This window comes from Salvelinus namaycush, chromosome 2, assembly GCF_016432855.1.
Source record: "Salvelinus namaycush isolate Seneca chromosome 2, SaNama_1.0, whole genome shotgun sequence".
NCBI classification, from domain to species: Eukaryota; Metazoa; Chordata; class Actinopteri; order Salmoniformes; family Salmonidae; genus Salvelinus; species Salvelinus namaycush.
In genome coordinates, this window is record NC_052308.1 from 16,548,024 (window position 1) to 16,559,574 (window position 11,551).

Here is an 11,551-nt window from a genome sequence, read left to right on the forward strand (position 1 = left end):
AGGAAATTGTATTCGCCTCTCTCTCCCTCTCTACCCCTATCCAAAATAAAATGACATGCCACTGGGATGACACTGCTTTTTTCTCTCTCTCTCTCTCTCTCTCTCTCTCTCTCTCTCTCTCTCTCTCTCTCTCTCTCTCTCTCTCTCTCTCTCTCTCTCTCTCTCTCTCTCTCTCTCTCTCTCTCTCTCTCTCTCTCTCTCTCTCTCTCTCTCTCTCTCTCTCTCTCTCTCTCTCTCTCTCTCTCTCTCTCCCAGCGGCTCCTAAGGGCCCCAAGCTTTTGATGACCCCCACCAGGGCAAAGGTAGGGGACACGGTGCGCATCACTGTGCAAGGATTCCAGGTAGGCGCTGGGGTTCCTGGGGTAAGTGCATGGGGGTTTATGAAACCGGAGAGCCATGTCAGTTTGGGATAGGAGGGGACAGGGGAGATGTGCAGTTAAGCCTGACGAGTTTTCTGATATAGTGACCATTCTTACAGGGTGAGGGATATACCATATGTCTTCTCGGTCTAAGGCTAGCATACTGTTTGTTGTTCTGTGGGATTTTATTTTTTTAAGTGCACTATTGGAAAATGTGACTGGTTTGAATTTTTGGAGGGAATATTCTTATCTTTTCACATTCCTGTTCCACTGTTGCGTACTGCCTATGTCTCAAGGCATTACACTATTTCAATGAAAAATGAATAACCCTTTCCAAATCTGTTTGTTTATGGATACCTCCAATTCTCTGATGTTCTGTTGTTTTCTTAAGTCTATCTCCTTAAGCCAATAGGCATCCATGTCAAGCTGTTAGAGGATTCCTCAGCAGAGCAGAGTGAGGGTTTGTTCCTGCTAGAGCATTCCTGTTAGGAGTTGTTGTTTTTTTAAACTATCATCCTCTCTCAAAAAAAGACAATCTTTCCTGCAGTGTGAATAGTATTTAGCTGATCCCAATCTCAATGACAGGGATATGGATGACACAGTGGTGGCGCTGCCTGCTAGAGCCAGCCAGGTAGAGAGGATAAGGTTAATCCTGAAAGGCCATGCTAATAGACCAGCACACCAATCGCCTTTGTTACTGTTCATTCACTGGTTCATGAATTTCTGGACATGATAGCACTGTTTGTTTTCATAAAGTGTCTGTTTGTCATTGTTTTATTCTGGTTTTCTACTTTTGAATTGAAGAGGATCTAATCATGGCACTGATCCGGTGCCTTTAAGTTTAGTTTAGTGCAGCAGGCTGAAACCTGGGCAGATGTATGTGAGTATCTCCACCCACTGATCTCATGGTATTTGAAGTTTTCCTTTGAATAGTGTTAAGAATGGTCACTATAAACAGGCTTGACTGGAATGTACAGCCAATTGGGCCCTTCGGAAGCAGACGTCAGTGCATGGAGATTCATCCCAAAGTAAATCTCCCTTATCCTTCACTGGACCAAGGCTCTGGGGTTTCACCAGTAGATAAGATTTAGTGCTAAAACATATTTTACCTCTCTTGCCTTCTCATAGTGTGATAAAAAAAGATATCAGTATCCCCTACGGTTTATAGTATCAGAATGATACATAATCACACAGTGTGGGGTTTTGCCTTTCTTTCCATTGATATGCTTAGTCCCCAATATGTGTTAATACATATGAAGATGAGAAAGGCACTGACTCTTTCATTGGGGCTGGTCTTTTTAATTTGGTTTCTCTAAGGCCGTTGGGGATATGTGACAGGAAGGTCTCACTCACACCTTTCAATGTTTTTTTTATCTTGGTGTGACCTTATGCCATGAGACTATCCCGGATCAACAAACCCCTTTCGCTTCTGTCATCATGTCAATTCGGAGGTTCAATAACTCTTATCAGCACAGTCGTTTTTGAAAGGTGACACAAATCACACCAGCTTAGTCAGAACGATGACAAGCCAGCTTGTCAAGGCAGATATTCAGTTCATTAAAGCATTTCTATGGGTCACACAAAGTGGCAAGAGTCAAGTCGTCATAGATTCTTTAAAAGGGCTGGGATGTCACATTTCTAATTGCTAAAAGAAAATCTAGTCAGATTATCACTAACAGTTAGTTTATCTTAATGGAATTTCATTCTGTTGCATCACACTTTTCTTCAGGAATAGACGACAATCGTTTGTCAATCTCTTTGTGCCCTTTCACCCAAGATGATTGACAGCAACATATTTGGCCCTCAGTCCTGCAGTGCAGACTAGATGAAACAGTAGAGTTCCCTAGCCAGTTCTTCTTTGACCATGTGTGGAGTGATCATAATTCCTGATGATATGTTGTTCCCTTTGAATAACCTTTGAGCACCACAACCCCTCATACCACTCTCTCTACTTAACGCCCTCTCCTCCCCTGCTGACGTGTTCTCCAGCTGACTTGATTCTAATAACATGTCTGTATCCAGCAGATGGCAGAAAAGACATCCAGAGGAGGACAGCAGGAACACTTATTCTCTGAGGGAGAATAGCCCTCTTAATAACCATGACAACCCTTTTGAAAAGGGAAATATTTTAAAACTGTGTGGAACTCTCTGAAGAGGCATGAGAATGAGAAACATTTTGTAAATGTAGTGTTGATTATTAATGCATGCTGTTAACTCACCATTGCGTTAGGGGGAAATAGAGCGTGTATTATTCATATAGCCTTTGTTCTTAATCTCTTGGCTGGGACTTATCTCTTGTTCCCCTCTTGTCCCTCCCTCCCTCCCTCACACACACTGCGGTGGTCTGTTGATAGAATGAGGTGTTCCCTGAGCCCCTCTTCACCTGGACCCGGGTTGGGGGCCGTCTGCTGGACGGGAGTGCCGAGTGGGATGGGAAGGAGCTGATTTTGGAGAGAGTGCCAGCCGAACTCAACGGCTCCATGTACCGCTGCACGGCCCAGAATCCCCTGGGCTCCACGGACACGCACACTCGCCTCATCGTCTTTGGTACGTGTCTAAACTCATCACCATATTCTCTAATCCTAGAGAGCATTGCAGAAAATCAAAAACTTAACACTATATCTTATTCATGGGATATTTTATTCCCACTATTCAAAGGAATATCCTTATTCAAATTTCAAACACCATTAAAATTGTGTTTCAACGGTTAATATTATTCATCCACATACTGTAAAGTGTTAAGCATCGCATTTATGTAAAAAAATAAGAGATTTGTGGCCATTTTTAGATATGAATTATCTATGCAAACTAAGTGCATGATTAATAAGTGATTGTATCACTAAATGACTCAACAATGCCTCTCCAACAAAGGCTGATTTACATAAGTGAGTAATGCCTCTCATCTGGGTGAGTAAAAATCCAACAGCCATTAGAATCCCACAAGCAGCGTGTATTGTACCCATTTTCTCCAACACTGACTGCTAATAATCACATGAGAGGCCCATAATATAATAAATTATATTTTTTGTTGACAGTGTCATCCCACCTCTTTGTTCAACAACCCATCACGTGCAAGCTCGATCAGTCTTTTCATGATGTGCTATTTATCGCAGTCCCAGTTTGCTTTAGTTGATGTGGGAGTTGGACTGCTTGCTGACTATTACTCTTGTACTGTATGTCCTGCTGCCCTGGATGTGTTTACCCATGAGCCCTTTGGAATTAAAACTGATCAGAGGCCTGTCAATCATAGCTGCTCTACTTAATCAAATCCGCTGCTCCGAGGATGCATGACTTCTCCTATGTGTTATATATTCTCTACTCTCGTTTTAGAGATAACTGCTGTGCAAGAGATGGAACTGATATACACTGAATGTACAAAACATTAAGAACACCTGCTCTTTATATGAGATAGACTGACCAGGGGAATCCAGTTTAAACCTATTATCCCTTATTGGTGTCACTTGTTAAGTCCACTTCAATCAGTGTAGATGAAGGGGAGGAGACAGGCTAAAGAAGGACGTTTAAGCCTTGAGAATATTGAGACATTGTGTGTGCCATTCAGAGGGTGAATTGGCAAGACAAAAGATTTAACTTCTCTGCGCTACGGATCCCTTTAGCGGGATCATTTTCCTAAACAACCGCTGAATTGCAGGGCGCAAAATATTACTAAAAATATTTATAATCATGCAATCACAAGTGAAATATACCAAAACACAGCTTAGCTTGTTGTTAATCCACCTATCGTGTCAGATTGTGAAAATATGCTTTACAGCGAAAGAAATCCAAGCTTTTGTGAGTGTATCAATCAATGCTACAACAGTTAGCCCCAAATTAGCATGGTCACGAAAGTCAGAAAAGCAATAAAATTAATTGCTTACCTTTGATAATCTTTGGATGTTTGCACTCACGAGACTCCCAGTTACACAATAAATGTTATTTTTGTTTGATAAATATTACTTTTATAACAAAAAAACGCCATTTGGGTTGCGCGTTATGTTCAGAAAACTACAGCCTCGTTCCGGTCCTGAAAGGCAGAAGAAAATTCCCAAACGTATCAGATTCAAAAATATTACTAAAAATATTTATAATCATGCAATCACAAGTGAAATATACCAAAACACAGCTTAGCTTGTTGTTAATCCACCTATCCTGTCAGATTTTGAAAATATGCTTTGCAGCGAAAGCAATCCAAGCTTTTGTGAGTGTATCAATCAATGCTAGAACAGTTAGCCTTATATTAGCTTGGTTAGCTTGGTCACGAAAGTCAGAAAAGCAATCAAATGAATCGCTTACCTTTGATAATCTTCGGATGTTTGCACTCACGAGACTCCCAGTTACACAATAAATGTTATTTTTGTTCGATAAATATTAATTTTATAACAAAAAAACGCCATTTGGGTTGCGCGTTATGTTCAGAAAACCAAAGCCTCGTTCCGTTCGACGAAAATTCCAAAAAGTATCCGTAATGTTCGTAGAAACATGTCAAATGTTTTTTATAATCAATCCTCAGGTTGTTTTTAACAAACATAATCGATAATATTTCAACCGTAACCTATAATATTTCAACCGTAACCCATAATCGATAATATTTCAACCGTAACCGACCGTAACCTATTCAATAAAAGAGAGAAAGAAAATGGAGAGCTACCCCTCTCGCGGGCAGGAACTAATCAAAGGACACCTGACTACTTTTGAAAAAATAAAAGCCTGAAACTATGTCTAAAGCCTGGTCACAGCCTGAGGAAGCCATTGGGAAAGGAATCTGGTTGATACCCCTTTAAATGGAAGAAAGACGGGCAAGGAAACACAGATAAAAAAATAAAAAATCACTTCCGGGTTAGATTTCCTCAGGTTTTCGCCTGCAGAATCAGTTTTGTTATACTCACAGACAATATTTTGACAGTTTTGGAAACTTTGGAGTGTTTTCTATCCTAATCTGTAAATTATATGCATATTCTACGATCTGGACCTGAGAAATAGTCCGTTTACCTTGGGAACGTTATTTAAAATTAAAATAAAAAATCTGACCCCTAGTGTCAAGAGGTTATTAAGTGCCTTTGAACAGTGTATGATAGTAGGTGACAGGCTCAGCAGTTTGCGTGTGTATCAAGAATGGTCCACCACCCAAAGGACATCCAGACAATTTGACAGAACTGTGAGAAGCATTGGAGTCAACATGTGCCCGCATCCCTGTGGAACACTTGCGATACCTTGTAGAGACTGTTCTGGGGTCAAAGGGGGTGCAACTCAATATTAGGCATGTCTTCCTAATGTTTTGTACACCCAGTGTAAATTGGAGTCTAACTGCGTTCATATGTTCAAGGGCTAGTGTCCAGGGTTAACATATTCACAGGACATGTGTCCCAACGGTAATCTGCTTACACTGCTATAATGCAACTAAGAAACGATCTGTCCATGATTTATAAATCCCCACCTTGACATCCTTCCGTGAGCACGATTTAGAAAATGTCAGAAATGTACAAATTGTTGGAAGGGCTCAAAGAGCCTCCTTCTAGGGAAACTGCCACTTTGGGAAGGTGTTACCTTGGGGAGCGTTTTGGTAGAAAGAGCATGAATGCTTATTTAACACCCGGATGCCTGATCAGTTGTCATCGGCTATGTGTGGAGTGTAGGCTATCTGTCTATGTCTATATCCTAGATGGCTTCCACTCATGCTTAGGGGAGCTAAATGGTGATTGAGTGACCTTGGCACCATCCCCCGTGGCCTTCAAATGAGACACTTCACTCTCCAGGGGCAGGGTGGATATTTGGAGCTCTGCTCACTTTGCTAACTGTTCATTATACGTCATCAGGTATAATAGAGTATAAAGATGGGATGCTATTGAGACTCTCCACTGGCAGAAAGCAATACTCATATCTTAATGATGAACATCTCCAAGCACCTTAGATATAATACCCTCGGTGATTACACTGAAGTGACTCACCAGTGAAGGGGCGGGCTGTCACAAACCCACTGATTTCTCTCTGTCTTTGTGGACTAAGTGGGGAAATCACATGTGGATGCTGAAAGAACAGCAGTTTGGGGAATTTGTTAGAAAAGGAGCTCTGCTGTTGCCTTCTTGTCCCACCCTCAGACCACTGTTCTAACTGCTGCTCTAACTTGTTATGCCAGAGTACCCAATGTTCACAGCTCTATTAATACAGACTCACCAGGGGGATGTTATTTTACATGAGCTTTAGGAACAGCTCTCTATTTTCTCCTCATCTCACTTATTTTGCCTCTCTCTTTCTTTCTTTCTTTCTTTCTTTCTTTCTTTCTTTCTTTCTTTCTTTCTTTCTTTCTTTCTTTCTTTCTTTCTTTCTTTCTTTCTTTCTTTCTTTCTTTCTTTCTTTCTTTCTTTCTTTCTTTCTTTTTCTTTCTTTCTTTCTTTCTTTCTTTCTTTCTTTCTTTCTTTCTTTCTTTCTTTCTCTCTCTCTCTCTCTCTCTCTCTCTCTCTCTCTCTCTCTCTCTCTCTCTCTCTCTCTCTCTCTCTCTCTCTCTCTCTCTCTCGGTCTCGGTCTCTCTCTCTCCCTCTCTCTCTCTCGGTCTCGGTCTCTCCCTCTCTCTCTTTCTCTCGCTCTCTCTTGGTCTTGGTCTCTCTCTCCCTCTCTCTCCGTTTCCCCTTCATGTCTCTCAACAGAAAATCCGGCCATGATGAAAAACACTCAGAATCCGAACAGTAAGTATGGCAGCTATGAAGATGGTGGACAGCGAAAGTTTCTATTGTTGTCTTTTAAAAAGCATTTCTCCTGTTTGTTTGCTTCTCACACATTTCTCAATATGTAGTTGAAAACATCTGCGATGACAAGCATGCAATTTGTATCCAAAATGGCACAGTAACAAAGGACTTCTAGCTACTTCTTGGTTAGCGTTTGATGTATAAGCAAACTGACGACAGGTGTAGATAGACATGTCTATCATTCTATAATCAACACAAGGGAACAGATTAACCAGAAATCTCTCCCCTCTATGTTCAGATACAATCATGTTTCAGTCACTATCCACTTTTATCACTTTGTGAGAACTGTGAGATTAGGGTTGTATCATACCCAGTGTGAGGCCTCATTTGCTGCACCTCAGATTATCATATGTAAAGATAAGGGATTATCAGAGGAAGCACAGAGGTATATGAGGGCTCTCTCTCAGTCTCTTTCTCTTTCTGCTGCTCATCTTGCCATATCTTACGGATGTATATTTGAATATACAAATGATCCGGGCAAGCACAGGGGCAGGTGTGCCACAGCAAGGACAGAATCAGGTCAACGTGGAAGCCACCGATCGCGGTGCGAGGCAGTGCGAGGCACAGACATGACTCGCATGCAAGTCAAATAGGTGTAGAACATGGCCCGAGAGGTCGCTGCACACATGTCTGAACGCTCAGTGGCTGATCGGCCCACTCCTCCCCCTGTGTGTGTGGGAAGATCACCCTATCAGTCAGTCAGAACAGGGGCTACAGCAGAGCAACAAACCAAGCTCCTCTTCCATCTCTGTCAGAGCTTCAATACTCTGGCTGTCCTAACAAATGTTTTAGAATATTGATGATAATGGAAATTAACTGAGGTATAGAGACACAAGGGAAGGAGTGAAGGCAGTGGCCATAGTAGTTGTTTTTATTGCAATCCTACTTAAACAACGGGAGAACATGAGGCTATTTCAAGTGTAGTTCTAGCAGCAATATCATTTTTAGTGGAGAATGTGGTTAAGCTGCCATTAAAGCAAAGAGACAGAGTTGCCAATTGTCCTTGTTTTGAAAGCCTTTACCAGGGGATAACATCTGACCAAATCTGATCTGTCAGTACATGAATTGGTTTCATTTAGTTTAACATTATGGCATAGAGGGAAAAACAAATATCAGTGTATTTATTGAAATTCAAGTCTGCTTTGTCTTAATTATTTAGATTTAGTTTAGTTTGTGTGTGTCTAGTGATTGGATATTATAAATAGTGATCTGACTATGTCTTCCTCTGGCCCTTGCAGATGGAACCCCTCGCGTGGATGTGCTTGGACCTATATGGATGGTGCTGACCCTGGTCCTCACAGTGACTGTGGAACTGACGTGAAACCTTCCTGCCAACACACACAATGCACACATACACAATACACACACACACACACACACACACACACACACACACACACACACACACACACACACACACACACACACACACACACACACACACACACACACACACACACACACACACAAGCATAACCCAAGCCCCTCCAACACACGCACCCACACCACACACACAGTCCTGCAAGCCTTTTCCAGTCATCCAACAGGCCCTCCATGCGTCAGTCTTTCAGGAACCAGTGCCACCACCCGATGGCCCTCCACTCTGTTTTTGTAATGAAATAATAACCAAGATTATAATATAAAGAAAACAGCATAACGTACTGAACATGAGAATAACCACCTCCAGTATACCCCTTCCCCTGACCACACCCTCTTTTTTGTTTCTTGTCCCACCTCTGCCTGTTGATCAATAAAAATCAGTTGCTAAAAAAGGGGGAAAAGAGCATTTGGGTTTGTTTTGATATGTTCAAACGTTGCAGGAGTTGACTGTAGCGAGAGACATGAACCGACCGGTGTTGGCAGGCCCACCACATTGACCCCACCCAATTGTCCCATTCACTGGGCTGTGCTGTACCCAATCTTTAAACTACAGATGAACAACTGGAAACTAAATACTCAATGAGAACATTGTTTTTTATTGCTACACGGTTGTTGTTTTTTCCGGATGGCTTGGAATGTGCAATAGGACTAAACGCAAAGAGAAAATGGATAATCTTCTTTTTGAGTGTATTTTGTGTACATCCGCATAAATATTGAAGATAATCAGAGGTTTTATGGGTTCAGGTTAGGAATGGTTGATGAAGAGTTGGGAGGGTTTGCAGCAGCTCACAGCCTTTGTTTGTATTTTCTCATCCTTTCTTGCTGTTTCAAGAGATAATCCTACAGGCTGTCAGGACAGAATCGTCTGTGTGGCAAGTTTTTAAATGAGGATAGAAAAAACAATGGAAGTACAGTATCTTACATTATGTCAGCCGTTCGGGGTTGTGGTGCATGTGACGTTTGACAATTCTTTCTCCTTTTCGTGTGTTGCAGTGCTCAACAATGCATCTCATTGTCACTGGCCTGTAATCCAGTTATTTACTTGTTGCATACTATCTTAAGTGACCTGCGTTGTGTACAATATGTAACTCTTCCCCCTGACATCTACTAGTAGGGTCATGTTATCCACCATTCCAGGAAGATGCTCACCCGACGCAGAGTGTAAACAGGGTTGTTGCATTTGTTTCATATCACCTGTATTAAAATGGAGAGATTATCAAATAATTTGGCTTGACTTTACTTCTACAACCTAACTGTGTTTAAAATGACATGCAGTAAACTACCTTATTGTCTTTACCATGGAAGATAGATAAACCTACTTAATTCATTCTTACTTCTAAAGGCCTACTTAATCACATCTTGGATAACAGGATGTCAATATACTGTACATACAAAACCGTTAGAATAATCCCATCCCAGAATAATGAGGAATCTACTGTATACAGTAACGGTTACAGTAGAGTAACCGTTAGTTACTCTACTTTGAGGTCATGGTTAAGTGTATATGGATGAATTTGGCTGGAATATTCGATGATCCTTCCAGACGTTTTTACCTCCAGAATATCCCTTGGGCCATCTTTTCTTTACAGAATATCTACACTAAAGCTGGCGATTAACACACAATTTAGCTGCCCTTCACAACTTTTCAAATCTGTCTTGGCCGTCTCTGAAAGACTCCAATTTCTGGAAATAATTAGGTTGGAATATACAGCATTCTGACATTGCCATTAACCCCTTTCTACTGCTCTGTATGTTTGTCTACGCTCCACTGTCACACTGTGAGGGGTTTGCTTACTGCAAAATAATCCTGCGTCAGAAATTCGAGAGAATTGCAATTTAAACTATTCTAGATACACCGTGTATTAAAGGATTAAGGCTTAAACCAGCAGAGAGGTAAGAGGGGAGATTTTTAGGGCTTAATAGAACGGATAGAGCCATCCTTATGGGGATGGGGTCGTCTCACCTTGCTAAATTACAATCAGGAGCGGATTGGCCATCTGGCAATTCTGGCAAATGGGTGGTCTGGTTGAAATGTACACACAGAAATATTTTTTATATATAAATAAGACAATAAAAAAGTGACAAGGCCGGCGGGCCCATGGGTCTGTTAAGATTTTTTTTAAAGATGTTTGCGCAATTTCTCTGTTATACTCATCTATAATGAGCCTTTGACTGATCAGTTGGCAATGGCCGGCCCCAGTTTTGTGATAGGCTAAGCTGAGGTCACGCAACATTTAAAGTCAAACGTGACGTCAGCAAAGAGACATGCTCCAACTCTGTCATCAGTTAAGACAGACAAGATCATGGATCATAATAAAAGATAAGGGTGCCTATAAATTTAGAAAGAGCAAATTCTAAATTTTCACCTCACTCAGAACTTCCTATTTTTTGGGCGGCTAAAACCATAATTTGGTCAAACAGTAAAGTTCATTATTCTCATGATTCCTGTAATGAAAGTGTCTGCTCTGCCGCTGTGCTTGTTTTGCTGGGGCCTGCTGCTGTGATGAGCGAGCCACTCTCCTTTCCCCCATGCACTAGAGAGAAAAAATGCGATCTGATTGTATAACAAAAACACAGCTTTGGAAGTTTTGTCCCCTTTTTTCCTGTCGAAGCGAGGATGGTATCAGATTTCTGTAGGTATGGTTGAGAAACACTATACTGTAATGCCCAATGTTATGTTTCAGCACGGAGAACCGGGACGGAAGTAACACTTTTTTTTCTTTCCTATTTACTCAGAAATTGATAGAGCTAGGGCCACCATATTTTATGACAAACGTATATATGTCCTCTACCATTAGAAAGTGTAATTTCATTTCTAGGTTAATTCAGTTGAAACGAAATAAGTCGAAAACTGAACTATCGCAAATCTACTTTTGTACCTACCAGTGGGGCTGAAGTAACACAGGCTTGGGACGGAAGTAACGGCAGGCGAGAAGTGCATGTTTATTATTTGTAATGCTCATTACTTTCAACAAATGTACTATAATCCATAATTTCGTGTTTGTGTTGATTCAATAAATAAGGCTATAGGTTTGATATTTAAGAAAATGAACCATGAGTCACAATGCAATT

The 11,551-nt window shown here is 41.2% G+C and overlaps 1 protein-coding gene across 1 annotated transcript in view; it reads left to right on the forward strand.

The window, feature by feature from the left end:
• Nucleotides 1–9,670, forward strand: part of LOC120024657 (immunoglobulin superfamily member 21-like) — a 159,980-nt gene extending 150,310 nt beyond the window's left edge. Inside the window, exons 6-9 of the mRNA XM_038968924.1 lie at nucleotides 256–341; nucleotides 2,714–2,906; nucleotides 7,001–7,039; nucleotides 8,338–9,670. Of these exons, the coding sequence (XP_038824852.1) occupies nucleotides 256–341; nucleotides 2,714–2,906; nucleotides 7,001–7,039; nucleotides 8,338–8,420 (401 nt within the window). The 3' untranslated portion in view covers nucleotides 8,421–9,670. The remainder of the gene's footprint in view (nucleotides 1–255; nucleotides 342–2,713; nucleotides 2,907–7,000; nucleotides 7,040–8,337) is intronic.
• Nucleotides 9,671–11,551: the final 1,881 nt, after the last annotated feature.